The 24,131-nt window shown below is 40.9% G+C and overlaps 1 protein-coding gene and 1 long non-coding RNA gene across 16 annotated transcripts in view; one reads left to right on the plus strand and one right to left on the minus strand.

Moving 5' to 3' along the window:
• Positions 1–24,131, plus strand: part of SYNRG (synergin gamma) — an 86,895-nt gene that overhangs the window by 50,617 nt on the left and 12,147 nt on the right. For 10 of the 15 annotated variants that reach the window (XM_042915744.1, XM_042915747.1, XM_042915750.1 and 7 more), the window contains 6 exons: positions 933–1,880; positions 11,460–12,053; positions 13,823–13,986; positions 14,785–14,838; positions 15,686–15,782; positions 17,602–17,750. In XM_042915744.1, the coding sequence (XP_042771678.1) occupies positions 933–1,880; positions 11,460–12,053; positions 13,823–13,986; positions 14,785–14,838; positions 15,686–15,782; positions 17,602–17,750 (2,006 nt within the window). Of the gene's footprint in view, positions 1–932; positions 1,881–11,459; positions 12,054–13,822; positions 13,987–14,784; positions 14,839–15,685; positions 15,783–17,601; positions 17,751–23,926 lie in introns of all 15 variants that reach the window. The other 5 variants (XM_042915752.1, XM_042915754.1, XM_042915757.1 and 2 more) reach the window with 4 other exon arrangements.
• LOC122206506 overlaps positions 22,341–24,131 on the minus strand; it is a 6,357-nt gene continuing 4,566 nt past the window's right edge. The window contains exons 2-3 of the long non-coding RNA XR_006196490.1: positions 23,389–23,465; positions 22,341–22,563 (exon numbers count right to left, since the gene is read on the minus strand). This is a non-coding gene — a long non-coding RNA (uncharacterized LOC122206506). The remainder of the gene's footprint in view (positions 22,564–23,388; positions 23,466–24,131) is intronic.

The raw sequence follows: 24,131 nt of genomic DNA on the forward strand, positions 1-24,131 counted from the left end.
TAGTACCTATTTTCTCTAAAAAATAATAAGAAAAACATTTCAGTAACTCCTTTCTCAGAGTAGCACAGTATAAAGTTTAAATACTGTCCCTTGAAATTTTTAATAGTGGAGTTGGTATTTATTCAAATCCTTTTGAATTTTAATAAATAAGAGTAAATACTAGTTGGTACAGTGACATGGCTGATTTCGAGATAAGCCCAAGTGCTCACAGATTTTTTTTCTGTGCGATTCGGCTTATTTGTTATATAGAGAAGCCACTTTAAAATGTGTCCTTAGCTGGAATGAATGCTTTGCAAATAAGTAGATACCTTTTCATAATTTTTCATCAAAGTTAGCTTCAAATTAATGCCTCCACGCACTTGAGCAAGACCACTTAATTATCTAACAGTATGCCTGAAGTACCTAGTTGAGCAAGGTGTTTCACATCCTAAATACTAGATGCAGGATTTTTCGTAATACTTCACTAGAGCACCCATGATACTTTTTTCCTGATTGATCACCATGTAAAACATTTTATCTTTAAAGGATCATCTTAATGTCTCTCTCTTCAGGAACCTCCAGCACCCATTTCTTCTTCTCTTGTGTGCTTGGCCAGCTGGCTGTAGTGAGAAAAAAGTCCTGAGAGCAGTGCTTTTGGCCACTTGAAGGGTATGGCACTAGGACACGTTATCACGTTAAAATGAGCAAACGAAACTGACATGGTTAGGTGCTCTCGGTTTGGTTTTTATTTATTTTGGCATCACTAGCCTTTGGCACGGAAACAGATGTGTAGTGTCCAAAGAGCTGTTTTGGTAGGGTGTAAGCTGCGGTTGAATAATGTCAAGCTAGTGAGGGGCAAGTCTCTAAAAGTATGCTTGTAATTTAATATGCTGTGCATCATGTGGTGTTCAGCTCAGCATTCTTATTTATTTTGCCGTATTTTTCTCTTTCAGGAGAAAACTTTGCAGAATTCAGATCTGCGAGCACTGATGACGGTTTCACCGATTTTAAAACTGCCGATAGTCTATCACCACTAGAGCCACCAACAAAAGACCAAACTTTTCCAGCATCCTTCCCCTCAGGAGCTGTACAACAGAAACAACAAACACAAGTGAAGAATCCTCTGAACTTAGCAGACCTTGATATGTTTTCCTCAGTTAACTGCAGCAGCGAGAAACCATTATCTTTTTCAGCTGCTTTTAGTGCATCCAAATCTGTTTCCACACGGCCACAGCCAACAGGATCTGCTGCAGCTACGACAGCACTGGCATCAACTAAGATGTCTAGTTTGGCTGATGATTTTGGAGAATTCAACCTTTTTGGGGAATATTCTAGTCCAGCATCTGTTGGGGAACAGGATGACTTTGCAGATTTTATGGCTTTCAGTAATAGCTCTGTTTCATCTGAGCAAAAGGCAGATGATAAATATGACGCCCTTAAAGAGGAGGCTAGTCCTGTTCCTCTAAGTGGCAGCTCGAGCAGCACAGTGAAGAGTGGACAAAACTCCGCTGCCACGTCCACCAAATACGATGTCTTCAAACAACTTTCTCTGGAAGGATCTGGACTGGGTATTGAAGAACTGAAAGATAATACCCCTTCAGGAAAAAGTGATGATGATTTTGCTGACTTCCACTCTAGTAAATTTTCTTCCATGAACTCAGACAAATCTCTGGGTGAGAAATCAGTGGCTTTCAGACACACCAAAGAAGACTCTGCTTCAGTGAAGTCCTTGGATCTCCCTTCCATTGGTGGCAGCAGTGTTGGCAAGGAGGACTCTGAAGATGCACTCTCTGTTCAGTTTGACATGAAACTGGCTGATGTGGGAGGAGATCTTAAGCATGTCATGTCTGATAGCTCTTTGGATTTACCAACAGTTAGTGGCCAGCATCCTCCTGCTGCAGGTGAGGAATTGGTGAGACTACTCTGGTAATGGTGATGTAGATTTCAAAGATGGTTCGGTGGGTGTTGACTTATAGTAGAGTAAGGCTCTGGCTCTTAACCTTAATGGATTTCTAATAACCTCTTCATTGCCAGTCCCATTGAAGCAGTGTTTAAATTCAATTCTGTGGGTACTTGGATATATGGATCCCATGAATACTCTGGAACTTAGACTGGATAGCTAAAATATTTTTATTTTCAAACTCTAACCCCAACTTGGTGTTAGAGGCACATAAAAATCCACTGCTAAATGAACCCTACATCACCAGGAATTTTATAAAGACTTTTGCAGTGTGGGTACTGTTCCTCCATTTCTGTGAGTGAGGTCAGTGTTTTCCTCTCCTTTTCTCTTCTCTTGGGTCTGTTTGGCAGCGGCCAATATAGTATTCTGTTTGGCTGACAGAACTGATTCTTGTTAGGCCAAGTCTTAGTAAAAATTAGTTTAGCCAGTCGTACTGTGGTTTGCCACATCCCCGCAAGAGAGGATGGAAAGAGCTTGTGTGTGGATGTCCTGTGTGCCAGGGTCTGGCAAGGAGGAGGGCATGAGTCGTTAGTGGAGTTCAGGTATGGTTTTCAGCGTTAACTCTATTACTGAAAGTATTAAATTGTAACACATCTGTAGATGGTAGAATAGGGTAACTACTCACTTTCTCATAAAATGTTTGAAAACATCCTATAAGGGAGCCCTCTTTAAATTCTGTATGGATTTACATGTAGCAGTTTATTCTCTAGTCCAACTTCCTGACATAAAATCTAGATTCCCAAGTGTCCTCGTTTTTATTTTGTTTTGTTATTTGCTACGTTATATAGAAAGATAAACCCATTTTGTGGCCTTTAATAATGAGAACTATCTCAATATTACTGTATTATTCTAGAAAACGTATTATGCATATGAAGAGTTTGTTGTTTTTCTAACTAGAGAGGGACATGTAAGACACTTCCAAGTTTACAGATTCCAGCAGAAATGTTAAAGAGTATTACGGCTTTTGCATAGATCACATTGGTAAGTCAGAAAACAAAATCGCATCCGTCCTTTGGCTGTTGAAATGTTGGAGGTATCCTTAAATGGGGTGCCGAATCGAGAGCAGGTGTTCAGAGACCGTGTGTGTCTCCCGTGGCGGCTTGCTGAGGCTTTGTCTAAGGGCGGTGGGCTGTCTGCGGGGCTCCTTGTGCCCCTGACTGTTGACTTCCTTTTTTTGTACTTTTCCTCAGACGTTTTCCTATTTTTTTGCTGCTCTTTGTTTGATAGGGTGATTTTGTTTCTCTTTTTTGTACGAGCTGCTTGAGCCACCGTGGTTGGTTGCAGAGTGCTCTGTGTTTTTGAACAATATTTGATTTTTATTTAAAAATCTCATAACATGTATACTAGCCTTCTGGACTCTCAAGTTACTAATTAGAAGCTATTTTTCTGAAAGTGAATCTATATTCTTTCATAGTGCCAAGCTAGATGTCTTTATGAGATGAGTCTAATCAGGTTTGTGATGTCTTTCTTTTTCCTTCTTTTAAATTTTTCCATTTTATTTGGGGAGGGGAGGTTTTTTGACTGAGCTTGTTCTGATTGACCTGTGAAAATAATCTTCTGTGCACATGTTCTTTTATGTATGTTTGGAACATTCCCAGCTTGGAACCTGTAATGTTCAAGCCAAGTCTCTTCAGTTTGAGGATATCCTTACAAGCAGATTGTTTCCTCTTTTTGATCTGTAAACCTCCTGTCAGAAAGAGCAGTATCCCTTTAGAGCGGTTGTCACAAGGGGTTGATGTCTGACCAATGGGCTATATTGTTGTTGGGCAAAACTGCTGCATAAATGTACTGTAGAAGGTAAATGGCAGGGACTTCTTCAACGCAGTTTGGTTTTTCTTTATCCTCCCATTGACTGCAGTATCTCATGCTCTCTTGGTCTGAGGGTTAAAGATAACTTCTCATTGGAGAAATAAAAACTGGGCTGATGAAAAGAGAATAAAACCTAGCAGATTGCTATCTCTGGACCTTAGTGTTGTTGAGGAACCCTAACTTAACTCTGAAAGGGATACTGTCTCTTTTAACTCTTGCAATTATTCTTTGTATGGAAGGTAGATAATACTAATAATAACATTGCCTGATTTCTCTGCGTATTATTACATTTAACCCTTTGAGCCCTTGCTGCAATATAATTTCATCTAGGCTGCTTTATCCCCACCACTAAATTTAATATGGCCCCAAAGCATCTTGATGTGCAGTCATTACAATCATCTGGTTTTGTTGGCAGCAAGAGCTTACCCTCATTTGTGACACTCTCAAAGGGTTAGCGAGACTTCTGTAGCTCCCTACCTACCTGTAAAGTAGCTCTTCTTTGACATTGAAAATCGTTGTATTTTAATCAGCGCCTTATTATCAGTATTTTTTTCTTTTTGGCTGCTTTTCTGATGTCTTTTTTTCAATTTAGACATTTTCTGTGTGAATGTGCCTTTTCGAACTTGCTTTGGTATATTCCTCTGCAAATACTGATCTGCATGCTTATTCTGATGACTTCTTTTCCAGCTCTTCTGTACCACTCTCTTTTGTGATCTGTAAGTCCTATGTTAATAAATAATTCTTTGGCATATTTTGAAAGTGTGGGGATGTGTGTAATTTGTACTTTTTCAGGATTAGACCAAAGAAATACCTGGTCCATATCAAGTGTAAAACAATAGCACTTCCTGTGATTAAAGGGTTTTCCCTTTTGTCTCTTCAAATACCTTTCTCCTAAGAAAGTATTGGTTTAGCCCTTTCCCCTAATAATCCCATTGATATAAATTTTTAACATGGCACTGGATTAAAACATAACTTTAAATGTTTAAAAAATAAATGTAAACCTTACACACTGTGTAATAGGGAAAAGTTACTCCTTTCTTCTAGTGAGAAAATGGGAGTCGATTTTATTGCTTAGTAAACCTCACAGAGCCCACCACCACAAGGAGTTATACTGTGAAGAGGGGCAGGTGAGGGACAGATCTAATAGTTGAGTGTTGGGGACAGGGGATACATCTGTTAATAACTAGATGTCTGTAAATTTAAAATAAATCATGAAATGGTGTTGAGATGGGCTTCTGAGCACAGTACATGCAAACTGAATTTAAATTGATAATCTTTGTAATGGAGAGTGTTCAGTGTTAATATCAGGAAGTCTTCAGGTCTGAATTCAGTGTGGGTCTGAAATAGGTGCTCACCCTCTACTTGTAGAGCCTGTTATCTTTCCAACTTCAGAATGTATTATAAAGCTCACAGTCCATAAAGCAAGTTCTTAAAACGATTTTAGGATATCTTCAAAGCAAGCTTTAAATCACTTTCATTTTTTGAGAAAATAATTCTAGAAAGATGCACAAAAGTTAGCAATAAGAGAATGCTAAGTTTGGAAAATATTTTTTTCTATCTTAGAGAATATTAATAGCAAAAAACCTTAGGAATACTATTGTTTTTTAGATCATAAACCCAAGACCAATAAAAACCTTGGAAAAAAGGATTGTTTCCATGGTTTCCATTTTTTTCTTATATTTTGAAATTTTAGTTCTTTTTTTAAGAATTTGAGGCAGTAAGAAATTAAACCATTGAAAATGAGGATTTTGAAGAGGATTCCAGAGAGATCACTTACAGTATCTGCAATAGGCCATTTGAGAAAGAAAAAAGTTGCATGTTAGGGGTTAGATTAATTCAAAGAGGGGTACCCGGGTGGCTCAGTCAGTTAAACGTCCAACTTTAGCTCGGGTCACGATCTCACAGTTCGTGAGTTTGAGCCCTGCGTCGGGCTCTGTGCTGACAGCTCCGAGCCTGGAACCTGCTTCAGATTCTTTGTCTCCCTCTCTCTCTGCCCCTCCCCTTCTCATGCTCTGTCTCTCTCACTCTCTCTGTCTCTCAAAAATAAATACATTTAAAAAAATTTTTTTTAAAGTAATGTTTAGATTAATGCAAAGAAAAGCTGAATCTGCCATTCAAACTACTGTGTTTTCCAGAAATTAATGCTTTAGAAAGTTGGATAATACTTGGTTTCAGAAACCTTGTGTAAATTATATTACATTTTAATTATGATGTATGCTGCTAACTAATTTGGAAGAAAGAGTTCTTGGTGTAGCCTCCATCTAGTGATAATACCAACTACCCTTTATTTAGAATTTTCCAGCGCTGTGTATGAGACTAATCTTGTGGTGGCTTTGGCTAAGAAATTGCTTTGTCAATGGAATTATCTAATGCTAAATTGGTCCATCTGGGACTGCTTTATTTTGTCCTTTCTGCATTTATCTGAGCAGGCTGAACTGTGTGTAAAACATAATCACGTTCATAAACTGAGCAGTTAATTTTTCTAGAGTAACATTACTTTTCGGGAGGAAGTCTTAATAATATGGTAATATAAACTTGCAACAAAGACTTGAAGAACTCTATGCTACAGGTTCAAGCAAACAAACAAATACTGTTGTGTTTACTCCCATGCCAAGTAAAGTAATCCAGTTAGTGCTGGTGTCACACATCAGTGCCTGAGCAAATGTACAAGTGTATTCATATTCTACATTCACTCTGTTGTTCACATGAAAATCTGTATGGATTTTTAAAAGTAGCAAATGAACAGGAAGGGGATGCTGGCAGTATTGAAGAAGCTGGGCTAAATACAAAAATAATTCAAAGAATCAAATTATTTTTATTATTTATTTTTAGTCTTTTTAAAAAATTTTTTTAATGTTTATTTTTGAGAGAGAGACAGAGTACGAGTGGGGGAGGAGCAGAGAGAGAGGGGGACACAGAATCTGAAGTAGGCTCCAGGTTCTGAGCTGTCAGCACAGAGCCCAAAATGGAGCTTGAACCCATGAACCGTGAGATCATGACCTGAGTAGAAGCTGGACGCTTAACTGACTGAGCCACCCAGGCACCCCAATTTAAAAAAGAAAAAAAAAAAAAAAAGTTTGGGAAAGAGAGAGTACAAGTGGGGGAGGGGCAGAAAAAGAGAGAATCCCAAGCAGGCTCTGCACTGACAGTGCAGGGCCCAAACTCGTGAACCGGGAGATCATGACCTGAGCCCAGACCAAGAGTTAGACACTTAATCGACTGAGCCACCCAGGTGCCCCAGAATCAAATTATGTTTAAAGAGCTGCTTCTAGCTTTGTTTTTCCATCAGTTGAACTCTTTTGATAAGTTGTTTTGGAAAATGTTGGCCCAGTGGCTTTGAGAGCATGATAAGATTATGTGCGTAAGAGGGTCTTCTGGGTGCTGCTCTCTCCCTTGCATGGCCAAAAGGCCCTAAATGTAATTGCCATCTTCTATGCTCATTTGGTGAGATCGTTAATGGTGACCATGAGCAGTCCTGCTGTACATACAGTTGATCCTTGAACAACATGGGGGTTAGGGACATTGACCCCCAGTGCAGTCCAGAATCTACATACAACTTTTGACTAATAGCATACCATTGACCAGAAGCCTTACCGTATATAAAGTTGGTTAACACATGTATTGTATTATATATTGTATTCCAATAAAGTAAGCTAGCAAAAAGAGTTATTAAGGAAATCACAAGGACAAGAAAATACATTTACAGTACTAAACTGTATTTATTTTTAAAGATCCATGTATAAGTGGACCTATGCAGTTCAAACCCATGTTGTTCAAGGGTCAGCTGTATGTCCTGACACCATTCCTTAGCCTTCCAGCCCCCTCTGACTTAAAATACCCACAGAGTAACTGCTTTTCTTTATTGAACTTAAAGCACTAACAGGAACCTGAAGGTGCTTACAGATAGCATGGGTATCATTTAAAACCCTGGATGTATGTGAGTCGGTACAAATGAAGAATGGGAGGTCTCTGTGCAAATTAGAAAAACTAGAAGGCAATCATACAGCAGCCTTTTGTAGCTTGTCATACTTAACAGTGTGATCACTTTCCTCTTTTCTTCAATAACTCTCAGAGTATTTGAGACTTACAGGACACAACCCAGGTTTTATAGTTAATAGAGAATGTAAAGGCAGAATAGGGCCAGGGGTAGAAAGAAGTTGAAATGTACACATATTTCATGGTTTGTGTTGGTAAGTGAAGTTTGGATTAAATCAGCATTGGAAATTAAAAGATATTTCTTCCTCAGTCCGATGTACATTTTTATTGCTATATAAAACACTGGAGAATAGTGGATTTTGCACATGTATCCTTTCTTCTTTTTCTAAACCCCCATTTCAAAAGCCAGTAACGTAATCATCTGGGCATATGCTTACGGCTTTAGAAAAGGTCCATGGGAATTGGTATGGCCTTTGTGTCTTGTGGCAGCTCACATTCTTTGTTCCAAGAAATACCTTGTTTTTGTGTTCAACATCCGTTCAGAAGGGATTTGAATAGAGGTTATGGAAAAGACTGATAGGGTTACTTGCCAGCATAAGCAAGAAATCCATGTCTTGATTTAAGATCCATGATGGAAAGGAGCTAGCATAGTTTATTCCTTTGGCCTCTGTAATAGGACATTCCTGGTTGCAAACAAATACCTGTATTACAGCACACAATTTGGCCTATTATCTGTGTGCAATAGCAGTTCAACCTAGCACAGCCTAAGTAAGAGTTCTCCTGTAGACTTGGAGATACAGTAGTGATTCTCTGTTCGTTTTATTGCAGCCCTTCTGCTTTCTTTTTCCTTTTTCTTTTGCAATTTTCAAACTTCAGCTATCGAATGGAAGACCCAGCAATAGAAACTTCAGTGATTACAAAGTGTGGGTTATTCCATATCATTTTTGTAGACAGGGCTTCCATCACTTACGTTGTAGTTCTCCCAGAATCTTTAATATTTTGAAGACTGTCATACAATAATACATGTAATTTGCTTAGAAAATGTAAAACAGTTATCATGGGCAATGAGAAATTTCCTTGGCTTACCCTACCCTCAGTGAATTGATTTACCACAGTTTTCTTAGAAAATGGTTTACTAATATTCACCATGCCAGGAAATACTACTCAGTTTAATATTATTTATAGATACTAAGATTTAGGAATACCATGTTCTCATATTCCTTATGTAATTCAGTTTTAGTATTTCCTTATACGTTCAAATGAATTGCACTTCAGTAAATTTTTTTTACATAATAATGGCCAATAAATAAGCAAAAGTAAACTTTTAAAACCAGCCTTGATTTTGGTATCCAGCTTGATCAGCTGGATTTTGGTATATCTTATATATTTACACTTCATTTTTTTTATATATGATTTTTTTTTTACATAACTCATTTTTTAAAAATCTTTCATTTGGTCATTTCTGTGAGTTGCTCCAAAAGGCAAAATGTTATGTCTCTCATTTTTAATAAAAATAAGATTTGTTGAAGATCTGTAGTATTATAAAAATATTTAAAAGCTCTTCAGCTAAGGTAATCCCTTATTGCTTATAATGCCTTTTACCTCATTATATTGCAATCATTTCTGGTTGTTTTTTTAACCCTTTTTTTCTTATTGCATAAGTGCACAAAAGGGTCTTTTTATTACCATAGCAACTGGATTGTGGTTTTCGAACTAGAGCCTAACTTTCTAATAAATTTACCTTCAGTCTTTGGGAAAATTGCTACCCTTTTAGGAGGTGAGATTCTTAAAGCAGTTCATAATACAGCTTCCCCAAAAAGCTTTCTGGTAGGGTCCAATAATAAAAATATCCGTATTCTGAGACATTTTTCTGAACGCACACGTTGAAGACCACTCTCGTGTGTCACTGCGTCTGCCCCTTGATTGAAGTTTCCCTCACTGGAGTCAGGGCACCTTCTGATCCCTTTAAATAGTAGTAGCTGGGGGTGGGAGGCACAAAACGCTACAGCCGGAGATTAAGAAAGCATTTTGCCTGAAGCTTTGTTTTATTCATTCTAAACTGTACAGTTTTCACCTGAATCTTTGTCTCCTCTTGTTCAATAAGCCAAATTTGAAAGGGTACCATTTGCACCACAGAGGTTTAAAATATACTGTTCTATGAAAGCTGGTACCCGCTTTTGGCTGGTTCGCCTTTTGTGTAATCTAGGGTTTTCCACTGTTATTATTCATTTAGTACCCTTTTCCTACTTGAGTTTAAAGCGAGAGAGGTTTGGTTTATACTGTCAGGAGAGCCATGGACATGGCAGGAGCCCCTTAACCCTCAGAGGAAAAAAAGAGAAAATGACCGAGTGTGGTTCACCTGTTGACTTAGTTCGGAAAACCTGGATCACCAAACTCGTGAGCATTTGCCTTGTAAAGTACACTTGTGGCCGTCAGAGAGAGGGAGTCTGCCTTTGGCCCTCCGGCCTCGTAGACAGCGACCAGGATGAAACTCAGCCCGCCAGCCAGGCTGCATAGACCGTGCTGCTGAAACCGGGGCACTCCGCACGAGCGGCTTTCGGCCTCAGCTGGGTGTGCTTTTTGAAAATGGGCAAGAAACTTTCCCTTGTCAGACCATTAAAGTGATGAGTTGGCCCTTCATTTGCACTCTGAGATAACTCCATGGTAGACCCTAAAGCCGCACCTAAATGTCAAATGGAGGCCCGGGGCAACTATGCTGTACAGATGTTGCTATTATGTACTGCTCAGCCGGCATCGAGCGGGGCGGCCCTTTCCACACATTACTGGGGAGTCGACACAACACAGGCCCTTCCGTGAGCAGGACAAGGTTAAGAAACGTTAAATAACTTGCCTAGTGTCACACAAGTAGTAGGTGGCAGCACTAGAGTCGAACCCTGATGTGTCTAAATCAAAAACCTACATTTTTTCTGGTGTTTTATGCTATCTCTCAGATGATCTAAACGTGTACTAAGAATGCTTTGTGAAATGAGTCTTCTGCCCCAGCGTTTCCTTCTTTTTCTTCTTTCTTTTCTTTTTTTTCTTTTTTTTTTTTTTTTTTTTTTAATGAGGGGCTGATACATAGTTGAAGGAGAAACAGGAGCCCACCAGGACCCAGACCTTTGATTCTATTTTTTAGAGGCTAAAGTAGATTAGGTTGATTTTTCTTTCCTCATACTCCATCACAGCAGTATGACATCATATTGACCAAAATAACAACTAGGTAAGTAACTGCTTAATTAAAATCTATTGTTCGATCTTGCGAGACAGAGACTCCTGAGAACTGGCTAAAAGTTAGGTGACATTACTTGCACTTTACTTTTGAGAAATTGTCAGTTTTTCACTAGTTTGTCATGTACATTCTGTCCATCCATGTGTTAAAGGAACATTTCCCAACCAAGCTGGGACAAAAGGCACCAGTTGTAGGCAGGGGGTATTGTAAGTACATCTTAAAACTTGTAAGTGAACAGTTTATCAAATAACCCTAATCATGTCATATGTTGGTAGATGATACTCCTGTCTTTTATAGTAATCTTTATATGCAAAGAAAATAACTCTGTAACTAAATATAAATGCCAACTCAAAGCTAATGTGGGTTTTTAAAGATCAGATTTTATAGCCCAATTCCTTTAATTTTAGTACAAGCTCTAAATGTAGTTAACTCCAGCATAGCATAAAACTAATCAAATATGCTAGACATTTTGCTTCTGCAGAGTTTAGGGCATTTTGCCTAAATCATGAGCTTGCCTCTAATTGTGGGGTCTTATTTCCCTTTCAGATATAGAGGACTTAAAATATGCTGCTTTTGGAACCTACAGTAGCAATTTTGCAGTGAGCACACTTACGAGCTATGACTGGTCAGACAGGGATGATGCGTCTCAGGGCAGAAAACTCTCTCCATTTGTCCTCTCAGCAGGAAGCGGGTCCTCCTCAGCTGCCTCGGTTCTTCAAAAGAAAGAGACTTCATTCGGCAGTTCCGAAAACATCACCATGACCTCTCTCTCCAGAGTAACAACCTTCGCAAATGAAGATGCTCTTCCAGAGGCCACCTTCCCAGCTTTTGCCAGTTTTAAAGATGTGATTCCTCAGACCAGTGAGCAAAAGGAATATGAAAGTGGGGACTATAAAGATTTCACGAGACAGGACTTGCCTACAGCCGAACGAAGCCCGGACGCCACCTGTCCAAGCCCGGCCTCCAGCGGCACTTCTCACGACACTCCCAAAGAATGTGCAGATGACTTTGGAGAGTTTCAAAGTGAAAAGCCCAAAATCAGCAAATTTGACTTTTTGGTGGCCAATTCACAGAGCAAAATGAAATCCAGTGAAGAAATGATCAAAAGTGAGCTGGCGACCTTTGACCTTTCTGTTCAAGGTGAGTTGCTTTCAGTGTCGACTGTACTGTGGTGGTTTCTTCCACTGAGATATTAGGTGTTCTTTCTAACAGAAAGTTGGTCTCTGGTTTAGTGGGAAATGGATTTGCAGCCTCTGAAATCAGGGTCTATTATAGATGGCTATACAAAAGGGTTTGCAGCTAAACTGAAGTCAAGGCAGTATCCCTCAGATAATTGCTTTTTGGGCTAAAAACAAGCACAGCATACAGTCTGTTCATTAGCTTGTTGGCTAGAGGGGTACTGTGTTAAAAGAGCCAGAGAAATGGATTTGATGCATTTGGGGACAAGTCAACCCTGCTCTTATTCCCTGGCTATGGACTGTGTTTTTTAATCCAGAGGCTGCAACGTGGGTCTGGATCCAGTCTGCAGACTTTTTTTTTTTTTTTTTTTTTTTTTAAGTTTATTGATTTATTTTGAAAGAGCGAGCACGAGTGAAGGAGGGGCAGAGAGGGGGGTGACAGAGAATCCCAAGTAAGCTCTGCACTGTCAGCACAGAGCCTGATGAGGGGCTCGAACTCACGAAACCGTGTAAACATGGCCTGAACTAAAACCAAGAGTTAGACGCTTAAATGACCGAGCCAGCCAGGTTGCCTCTGCAGACTTGTTTTGATTGAGCCACACAGAAGGTTTTTTTAATGTGCTGCCAGCCAATAAGAATCATGAGATTTCACAATCTGGATTTCTAGCTTTTCTTGAAAAGTAATATCTGGCAATACTAGGCCTGTATTCCCCCTTTTGACAATCAGGTAGAGCTGAGTGGCACTGCCCCCTCTAACAGATGGGGTATGCTGTCCTCCTTGTCACAGTCCCCATCACCTCTTCTCTCTGGCTGACCCACTTCAGCCATGCACTTGACCTGCCTGCTCTCTGAAAGCATTTGAGTTTGCCCCTTCTGCTTTAAGCCCATCCTGACAGAAGGCATCATTGATTTCTGTTGGATCGAGAGTATGTAGGAGCTCAGTGCAAATCCGTGACTAATGACTGGAAAGGCAACACGACTCTTACGCACTGATATTTAAAAAGACACTTTGTCCTCCAGACTCCAGTGGCTTTGCACTTGTGCTAGATCAGGGAAGAGTAATGGAGAAAATTAAAGTCAGGGAAACCAAGCAGAAGTGAACAACCAGAAGGATTCAACATAGGGCATACTTCATTTTATTTCGCCTCCTGGGTACTGTGTTTTTTACAGTTTGAAGATTTGAAACAGCCTTAAGTCAAGCAAGTCTGTCAGTGCCATTGTTGCAACAGCGTTTGCTCACTTGTGTCGCCGTGTCACATTTTGGTGATTCTTGCAACATCTCAAACTTTTTCATTATTACATTGTTATGGTGATCTGTGATCAGTGATTACAACTCACTGAAAGCTCAGATGATGGCTGAGCTTGTGATTTTTTTCAATGAAATATTTTTTAATCTTTGCACATTGATTTTTTTTTTGGACATAATGCTATTTATTGCCCACTTAGTAGACTATAGCATAGGGCAAACATAACTTTTATCTGGACTGGGAAACCCCAAAATTCATTTGACTCACTTTATTGCAATACTCACTTTATTGATGTGGTTGGGAGCCAAACCCGCAACATCTCCGAGATATGCCTGGATAGCTTGCCAGAGGAGAATGAACACGGATTATGTTTCTGAATGCCTCATGACAGAAGCATCTAAAGAAGAGGGTCATGTTAGCAAGGAAGAGCCTCGGCTTGAATTAAGCTGAGTAATCAGAACCTTTGTGCCATCCACTTCTCCAGGATCACACAAAAGGAGTTTGAGCCTTGGTGATAAAGAAATAAGCCGTTCTTCTCCTTCTCCGGCTTTGGAGCAGCCTTTCAGGGACCGTTCCAACACTCTGAGTGAGAAGCCGGCTCTGCCTGTCATCCGTGACAAATACAAAGATCTGACAGGAGAGGTGGAGGTGAGCAGGGGAGTTTTCTACAGAGGGGCAGGGAAAAGACCAACTGAGCACTGAGGGCCTCAAGAAAAACTGCTTTCAACTTTCTGTGGGGAAGCGAGGGACAGAAAGTCACAAGGCACCAGACACAAAATATTCAGTTAAAGTGAGAGAATGGCAGCATTAGCCCTGGATAAAAATACTTCTCAGGTGGGACATCTGCTGAAAGGAGTCAGCGGCCCTAAAATTGAAATTGTTCAGGAGACTTCACGAGGAGGGGTGTTTGGGGGAGTTTTTCTTTGAGCACTTGGACTTTATCACTTTAGACTTAGTGAATGTTAAAACACCGGATAGAGGAGATGAGGAAAGTCTGCATTTGCTGCGTCTTAGTCCCACGCTGTCTTCCTCCTACAGCCGATACCCTTATCTCTCCTCTGTGCCCTTCTTGTCGTTCACACATGCTCACGCACACACAGCGTCATAACTGTGGAGTGGGAAGCTGGTGGTTTAGTATTAGCTCTTGTACTAGACACCTATGTGGCGAGTGCCTTTGGAGAAGCTTAAACTATTCCTAGAACCAGTGAGCCAACATTTGCAGAGGGAAGCTGCTACAAAACATTCCCCTCAGACTCACAGATCATGTGCTCAGAAGGTGCACTTAGTAATTGTGAAGAGTCATCAGTGGTTTCAAGAGATAAACCATGCTTGAAGTAGAGTGTTTTTAATAAAAAGTAAAGCCTTCCAATGCTCTGTACATTGACAGAAATCATAGAGGACTCCAGTCCTGCCTGTTTAACCCCGTTGTTTTTACAAATTTCACAGGAGAATGAGAGATATGCATATGAATGGCAGAGGTGCCTGGGGAGCGCCCTAGATGTGAGTATGTCACTTTTGCGGTGCTTTCACATGTGTGAGTGCTGTCTTGTGCCGTTTTGCCCTCTCCGTGGTGCCTTTGAATGGACAGAGGAAAACTTGAGGAGAGCTCTTCCTCCATGGCCTTGTGCAAAGGGAAGCTGGAGGGAAAGCCATACGGCTTAAGTGAGGCTTCTTTCACGTGTATGATAGCAAAAGTGGCTCATTTGTCCCTTGTGCCCTCACCTGTCACTGTGTTTAAGAAATAACAGTGAGGGGCGCCTGGGTGGCTCAGTTGGTTGAGCATCTGACTCTTGATTTTGGCTCAGGTCGTGATCCCAGGGTCATGGGATTGAGCCCTTTGTCGGGCTCCATGCTGAGCATGGAGCTTGCTCAAGATTCTCTCTCTCTCTCTCTCTCTCTCTCTCTCTCTCTCTCTCTCTCTCGCCCCCTCCCTCCCTCCCTCCCTCTTTCTCTCTCTCTCTATCTCTCTCTCCCTCTCTCCCCCTCCCTCCCTTTCCCTCTCCCTCCCTCTCCCCCCCACCTCTCCCCTTCTCACATGCACACGAGCACATTTTCTGTCTCTCTAAAGAAGAAAAAAGAAAATAACAAAATGATATCATTAATGCTGCCTAAATTAAAATAATATTTAAACTTAAAGAACCTCTGTCTTTTCCAAAGAAATGGAGGATGGTTTCTTCAAGGTTAAAATTAAATTCTCACATTTGTTTCAGCATGATCATATACATATATCAGTCAGTCATGCTTTTTCACACCTCCTGGCTTCTCTGTTGGGTTCTCTACTAATAGTAAATTGATTTGCAATGACTTTTCTCAATTATATAAGGTGATGTGATTTCATTTCTTATAGGTCATTAAGAAGGCAAATGATACCTTAAATGGAATCAGTAGTAGTTCTGTGTGCACAGAAGTAATTCAGTCAGCCCAAGGCATGGAATATTTATTAGGTATGTTCATTTATGTTTTACTTATTCAAAATCCTGACACTTGATAGTATTTTCAGTTTTCCCTTACATTAAGTATTTTAATCTAGATCTTTCAAGTTACATATGACTTCACTAAGTAGTATCTGCGTTTGTGGGTGAGATGCTTAAGTCACAGACAGAAACCACACTATTTGACTTAAAGTATCTGTGGCAAAGTTTTTCAGTCCTTACTATACACATACTAGCAGCAACAATGTAAAATTGCATCTGTGTTACTGGTTTACTAGAATGAAAACATTGGGTCTCTAATTAATGCCTTACCATGCTCTGTCGATTCTTCCTCTCCACCCCTTCACGACATCACCGATTCCTTACCTCCCTGACTACCTTCAGCTGTTAAATGTCCCATTCCAGCTTGAAACTCCGGTCTCTGTCCAATCTGGTGTTCTTTTCCTCCTGAAGCTCCCGCTTGGCCCGTGGCCAGAGCCACATGCACTGGACCCTAGTCTTTTTCACATCTCTGCTCAGGTGTCACCCGCTAAGGGAGGTCTTCCCTGGCCTCTCTTTCTCAAAACTGTGCCTTCTCACCCCACCCTCATCCTTCCTCTCCCATTCTCTGCTTGATTTGTCTTTTGTCCCGTCAGCTTTAATATCTTGTATATTTTACCTTTTCTTATTTGTTATCTGTCTCCCTCCCCTGCAAGGAACCTCTAAGAAGGGAGTGATTTGGTCTGTTTTGTCCCCTGGGAATGTCTGTAAGGCGCTGTACCTGAGCGCCTGGCACGTAGTAGTCCCTCACCAATACCTGCTGGATGAGTGGGTGGGGGGGAGACGTGGTCTCTCCTGCAGTTCCACTGCCGCACTCTTGTTCCTCCTTCCTGCTCAGACAGCCACGGCTCTACTGCGGGAACACACCAGGTGGTAGGGCGCCTGTCTTTCCTTGCACACATCGCCTAGTGTCTGTGAGGGGTTGTCTGAGAAGTCCCCTCACTTGGTGTAGGATAGGCAGTGACTCCTGCCCTTCCTCTGGGGAAAGAAGAGGAAAAGCCACAGTGGGCTGTACACAGGTTGATGAGGTACTGCTCTGCAGACAACTCCTCCAGTCCTCGCTTCTAGAGGCTCGGGTAAAGGTTGGGGATGTGTCTGGTGACCATCCTTAGAATGTGAAGATACTTGGCACCTGTCCTCCTTGCTTGACGAACTCAGCCACAATTCAGAGACCACGGGAAAAGAGCCGTCCTGTGTTCTGTTATGTTTATAAACGATGCGTGAAGCCACAGGGTTTGTAAATCATTGGGCATTCGGAGAAGTGAGTTGTTTCTTAATTACTTTGTGGTGATATTGACATTCAGATTCTTTTAAGCTTTTGATATTCCCATTTTCAGCCAGTTAAATGGGATTTCCCAAACTTAAAGCCAGAAAGAAAGAAGCCAGAAAGAAAATGAGCTAATACTGCATAGTGCCTAATGTTCTATGGGCACTCTTCTAAGCCTTTTACAGTATGAACCCATTTAATCCTCTTTGGTGAGGTGCTTTTAGTATTCCCATCTTACAGATGAGGAAAGTGAGGCTCAGAGAAGTTATGTGACTGGCCCAGGGTTACACAGCTAGTAAGCGGCAGAACTGGGATTGGAACCCAGGTAGTGTAGCTATAGGCTGTGCTCTTACCAGTAAGTTACCCTGCAGCACTGGAGGTGGACTGGTCCCAAGGAGTGGTAAGTTCACTTCTGTTGAGAAACAATCCATATTTCCAGCTAAGATACCTGCACGCAGTAGTGCCGCCTTGTGCCGCCCACCTTTCTGCACTGCCCGCGCCCAACTCCACTCTCTCACTCTGTAGGTGTTGTTGAGGTGTACAGGGTGACCAAGCGTGTGGAGCTGGGTATAAAAGCCACCGCGGTGTGCAGTGAGAAACTCCAGCAGCTGCTGAAGGACATCGATAAAGTGTGGAATAACCTTATTGGCTTTATGTCCCTGGCCACACTCACGGTAAGTCCGTTAGATGTTCAGCACTTGCTTTCCTTTCCAGAAACCTCAGTGGTAAAGCAAAGTGTACGTTCTTGTGGTGGCCCTGACTGAAGGGTGACGGTGAGGTGCCTGCTGGGTCGTGTTACGTTAAAGGAAGGAGATAATTGTGCGGTTCACTGAGTAGCACCAGCTCGGCTTCTGGATTGCACAAAGGCCTGTGGGCCTCCATAAAATAAGACTGTAGGAGGACATTCACTCTGTCAACATCCTTCTTCTTTTTTCTTCTTTTAGAGATCATTTATTTAGTCATCTCTACACCCAACGTGGGGCTTAAACTCACAACCCCAAGATCAAGAATCACATGCTCTTCCGCCTGAGTCAACCAGGCTCCCTGTCTGCATCCTTCTTAAGTCACATGCATATATGCACGTTTGCAAAGCATCGATGTGAGTTCCTCTGTTCGCACTTCTAGTTCTTTATGACCCTACATGTGTCTTTTCAGAAACTGTTCAGTGTGACTGTCTTAAACGCCTTTTCCGTTTTTTAGGTCTGTGGATTATTTCCACTTCTTCCTGTTCTGAATGGTTCTACTCTGAATATCGTTAAACAAATGACTCTGTGTCCTTTCAGGGATATAGTTCCTCCAAGACCTAAGAGGTCAGAGTGTGTGTTTGCACACAGATGTGCGTGCATTCGTATGTAGCTGTTTCTTTTATTGCGTGGCTCTCCAGAGAGCTCGGGCTAGTTGGCAGTGCTGCCAGCAACATGCAAGCATACTTTTCTTTATACTGTGTTCTAGCTTTCTTTGTCCGCTTTTTCATTTAGCAAATGTATATTGAGTCCCTAACGGTGTTTTTATAGGTCTTTCATTTTGTAGGAGCTGTGCGGTATTCCAAATGATAATTTACTCTTTCTGTTTCCTTTACGTGTAAATTGATTACCTGTCTTGACCATTTGACCATATGTTCAATGAGATATGGTTATTGACCTTACGTATTTCACATTTGTAATGGATGTACACACACGTGCGCGCGCGCGCGCACACATACATCTATGGGAAAGCTTATATCAGTTATTTTCGTCACCTGTTCCCTTCGTTTTCCATTTCATTGGGTAAAACTACTTTATTTTTACATATTCACACCATTCAGTTTGTCTCTCTGATAATATCCTTTATTTCACAAAAGTCAGAAATTTATCTTCCTTCCACAGCTGGAAGAAATACGCTATTCCATTTTCTTTCTTTTTTTCCTTACATATAACTAGGTGGCCCATCTGAGCAGGACTGGGGCCACGTGGTAGGTAGCAGTTGTCCCTGAGCTGTGCCCACAGCCAGGCAGGGAGTAGCTGTCCCAGCACATGTCTCCCCAGTGTTCATTGTTTCTGGTTTGCGGTATTAAGTTCTTAAAGAGTTTAAATCATTGCCAAATTCTCTGTTTTGTTCCCTTGGACTATTTTTCAGTTTCTATAGTTTGGGTCATTATTTGTTAAAAAAAATACAGCTCTGGCCAGTACAATAAGGAATATAAATATTTGAAAATAAGAGATAAAATTATGCTTGTTTGGTGATATGAAATATTTATAGAAATCTGAATTCAAGAGGTTAAATTTATTGAGTTTGGCAAAAATTCATAGCATTCTTACATATTAATAATAGCTAGAAAGTGTAATAAAAATGGGAACCTTATTTTGTTAATGCATTCAATCACTCCAGTCCTTATCACTTCTGACCGCATAGCTGGAGTTGCTGGTTCATTTTGTTATCCCCTGTCGTAATCTATTCTGCACGCCCTTCTAGCCCATTCTTTCTGAAATGCAAGTCTGGTCACGTCATTCAAATCCCATTTAAAATCTTGCAGTGGGCTCTCCATAGTCTTCAGGATCAAGTTTCAGCTCCTTAGGTCAGTGTATAAGGCCTCTTCTATCCCCTGGATTGCCTTTGCCTCTCATTCTCTGTTAGACTGCTTTTCCCTCTGGCCTCTGCATCGTTTCCCCAGAAGTCATTCCAGAGAGCCCTTCAGTCTGAATTCAACGCCCTTCCGGTGTGTGTCCACAGCGCCTCTCTCTGTCCTCGCACTTACTGCGCTTATTGGTAATCGTGTGCTTGCTTCTTGCCTGGTTGTCTGCCCCTTAAAAGCCAGACTGTGTCCTTTTTTTTTTTTTTTTTTTTTTAATTTTTTTTTTAACGTTTATTCATTTTTTTGATAGAGACAGAGTGTGAGTGGGGGAGGGGCAGAGAGAGAGGGAGACACAGAATCTGAAGCAGGCTCCAGGCTCTGGACAGCACAGACCCCGACGTGGGGCTCGAACTCACGAACCGTGAGATCATGACCTGAGCTGAAGTTGGATGCTTAACCGACTGAGCCACCCAGGCGCCCCCCTGGTTTAAATTTTTTAAACAAATGCATAAGAAAAATGAAATGGGGGAAAAAGAAAGGAAGAGAGAGAAGATGAAGTGCTTTTAAAGTGCTTTACATTTGCTAGTGGTGAGCGGTAGTTAGTTGACTTTACCCTTTCTAGGAAGGGTAAGGAAGACACGATGAGTTCCATGATTCACTGTGTTCATAACATAAAAATAAACCCACTACTCAGGAGACACATAATTATTCCTGGTACTGATACCAGAAAGAAATTTCTTTTGTGGGCTCTTGTAAAGAGGAAACTAATGTAACCTGTGTTATCCTCAACATCCTTTCAGCAGATGAAGCAATAGGTTTCACTGAGTCATTTCTTATGAAATTTCTCAGTATAGGCCAATTTGCAGAGCTCCAAGTACAAATTAGTGAGAGTCATTCAAGTGTGGAAAAATAGACTAAACGGGAAACTAGGAAATAGCACGGCAGTGCGTCCTAATGGTGGGCTCACATCTTTGCTCCATAAAGAAAACATAACAAATCCATGAGAAATACACCAATATCCCAGTAGAAGCTGAGCAAGACCATGAAGTGATTCATACAAGAGGAGGCACAGCTAACCAGTAAACATTAATTCAAATTCAAGCAAGACTTCATTTTTTTACCTAATAGTAAACCCAGTTTTTGTTTGGCTTGTTTATTGGAATCCTAATAGTGTTGATGTGGTAAAATGGGGACTGTTTATTAGAAAACATAAATTGGTACCACCCCTATATAAAGGGTATTTAGCAATATACTTCCCACACCCACCCCCACCTGTGAAGTCCTTGAGGACAAGGACCAAGACCACGTTTTATTCTCAGTCTGATCACAGTGCCAGGCACTGCATAAATACCCAATGAAAGTTGAATGAATAAAAGGACTCACATTCTGAGTAGTTAACTCAGCAACTTCACTTATAGAATAACTTCCTAAGGCAGCAGTTCTAATACAAGCTCACAAAAAGAAGCAAGTTAAATGCACAAGTTGTTCTTTGTAAAAGTGAGAACTCGAGAGGGTCAATCAAGTAAATTGTGTGAAGCATCATATATTCGGATGTTGTGCAGCCATTTTTTAAAGGAACACAGAGTTTGAAATAACACAGAATTGTTCCTATGGGGCTGGAAGGGAATGTGCCAGAGTGGCAACAGGGTTGTGCTTGGATGATGAAACCATGGGTTTTTTAATATTTCTAAGCTCCAGCTACAAATAAAGTGGGTTGACTAATGACATATTCAAGGGTGGCTGTGGAATAGAGGAGGCTCTGTTACCAGTTGTTGATCGTAGAGTTCAGTGTGTTGTTACCTTTGCTTCATCAGAGCCTCTGTACCCAGTCTTACAGAGGTCTTACCTCAAAACTCATTCGTGGCATGTTTTTAGGGCAACAAGATGTATAAGACCAAGCATTAGCAGTCTAGAGGTCAGCACGTGTCTGGTTCTCTCCTGATTCACCCATCTTTTGCTTCCTAACTTTGTGCTGGTATGAACCAGGTGAAGCCTGAATATTTTCATCATGATTAGCCAACTTTTACTGAGTGCTTACCATGTGCTGTACCCTATTCTTAACTCTTTATATGTGTATAATTTACTTAATACGGAAGTGTTGAGGGTAGATACTATTATTCTTCACGTTTTACAGATGAAGAAAATGGGGGCACCAAGGTATTAGACCTGGATTCAATGTAAAAGTCAGACCTCTGCTTCTCCCCCACTATACTCTGTTGCCTCCTTGAAATGGGCAAGCTGGGTGGGTAAAACCAGAGATGAGCAAAAGCCTTTCTGGGGAAAGAGGGTTGTTACTTACTTAGTCGATGAGGTGAAACACCAGGCATCTCTCCTGGCAGCAACTTGATAGAAAGAGTCAAGTTCTTTTCTGTACATTTCCTCCCTGTTGTTACAGCCCAGGACTAAAAATCCAGCTTAAGATTAGCCTCCCCTTTTCCATTTGGATTTTAAGATTCTTTGTTTTTTCTTTCTTTCTTTTTTTTTTTTTTTTTTATAATTAAAGCTTTTAATTTTTTTTCATTGTACAATGCTTTGAAAACTAGATTTCTATACAGACCCTCAAATCAGCCACCCATCTCTTCTCTTCTAGCGCTGGTAGAAAAAAAATGGCCACGATAGCAAAGCTTCTTTCTTTGCCATGAGCTCTTTGAAGAAAAATTATCACAAAAGACCCAGTGCACTAACCAAGCTCATTCATCATGTATTAATCCTTTTCAGTTTGGGGCAAAGGATAATTGAGGAGAATCCTGGCTTGAGTTGCTTGCTATCTTGTATTTCCTTCTTGAGGTAGCTGCTGCCACTGGGTGAGGTGGAAGCCAGTTTCATCCTTGTACAACTTCTTAGACATCCAAGCTCCCCACAGTGCCACCGCTGCTCATGAGAAAGGCTTGCCTTCTGGACTCTGCCCTTCCAGGCCTTCCTTCATGCCTTCCTTCCTGTAGGAAAATGCAAAAAGCTCAGTTGTATCATTCAGTAAGTTTTGTTACTTAAATCATTCAGTGCACACCCCAAATAATAACCAACAATAACCAATGCCCCTATACAAGTTAGAGGATATCCCATCATTCCAGGTTTCCTTGTGCTCCTTCTTCGTCATCATTCCACTCTGAGGTGATCCCTATTCTGATTTTTTATACCAAGGGTTAGTTTTGTTCAGACCTTTTTAAAGAAACCATAGAGGGGCACCTGGCTGGCTCAGTCGTTAGAGCCTGCAACTCAATCTCGGGGTTGTAACTTTGAGCCCCGCATGGAGTATAGAGGTTACTTAAAGATAAAATCTTAAACAAACAAACAAACAAACGTAGAATTTGCTTTTGTGATCTTGGAGAAAGCCTGTTGGGTCTGGTTACCCATCTAACCTGGGAAGTGTTGCCCTGTTCACATATGGTGATTTTAATCCCTCAGTAAATGGGAAGAGTTGCCAGGCATTCATGCCCTCTCATTCAAACTCCCCTAAGGAACTTTCATATCTAGCATCAGGGTCTAGCAAGTGATTTTACCTGACATTTTTTTAGACACTGGATTACAGTATAGAGATTAATTAGTCTGCAACTACACAACACAGGAATGCATTCAAATTGTATATGAACACCGCTGAGTATTCATTGTTGTATTTACCCATACGTTTCCAGCTATAAGTGCCTTTCTTCACCGAATTAGCTGTGACAGAAGAACAACCATTCTCTGCTCAGATATTATTCCTAATTATACCGTGTCATTTTCTCTTGATAACTGATAGGTCTTTGGTCTATAAAACTTACTTGAATTGCCTGCTGCTTGAAGAATAGCATATAGTCTCCAGAGGAAGTCTAAGTCTTGTCACAAAGAAGCTTTTACCCTAAAAATAGATAGATGTGTGAATGTAAATGACACAAACCAACATGTGTGGAGTTCACTTAGTTGCAGCAAAACTGTGCAAGCCCCAGGGACTCTGGGAGCCGAGAAGTCACTAGAGAGGGGTGTGGCTGATGTTGTGGTGGAAGCTTTTAACTCTTTATATCACTGCTTCGTTTTAGGTAGAATTTAAAGTTCCTTAATAAACGAAATTGCCAGTGCCAGGCTCTTTGATTCCAGTAATATAATAGTTTATTTGCACCTGAATCCTGCCGGGCATTGTGCCATATTCTTGACATTCATTCTCATTTAATCCTGGTAACAATCCTGTAAGGTCAGTAGTATAATCCCCATTTTTACGGGTGAAGAAATTGGGGCTCAGAGATGAAACTTGCCCGAAACTGACAGAGCAGGGATTTGAATGTGTATCGTAGTTTTAAAAGTCCATTTTTCTTATTGTGTCAGTGCCAGCTTCGAGGATGCTTTTCCTCCATGAAGACATCATGAAACTGTTCCCATCAAAAAGTGACCGCATTGCCTCTCTTCAGTGAAAAAGTCCTAGAATATTAGTGCTACATCACAGTAGTAATGCTTGGGCTAAGGAAAGCAAAGTACACAATCCTAAACTCCAAACTGTGGCTCCTTGATATTTATTGAAGCTAGAAGTTAC

Source organism: Panthera leo, chromosome E1 (genome assembly GCF_018350215.1).
Source record: "Panthera leo isolate Ple1 chromosome E1, P.leo_Ple1_pat1.1, whole genome shotgun sequence".
NCBI lineage: Eukaryota > Metazoa > Chordata > Mammalia > Carnivora > Felidae > Panthera > Panthera leo.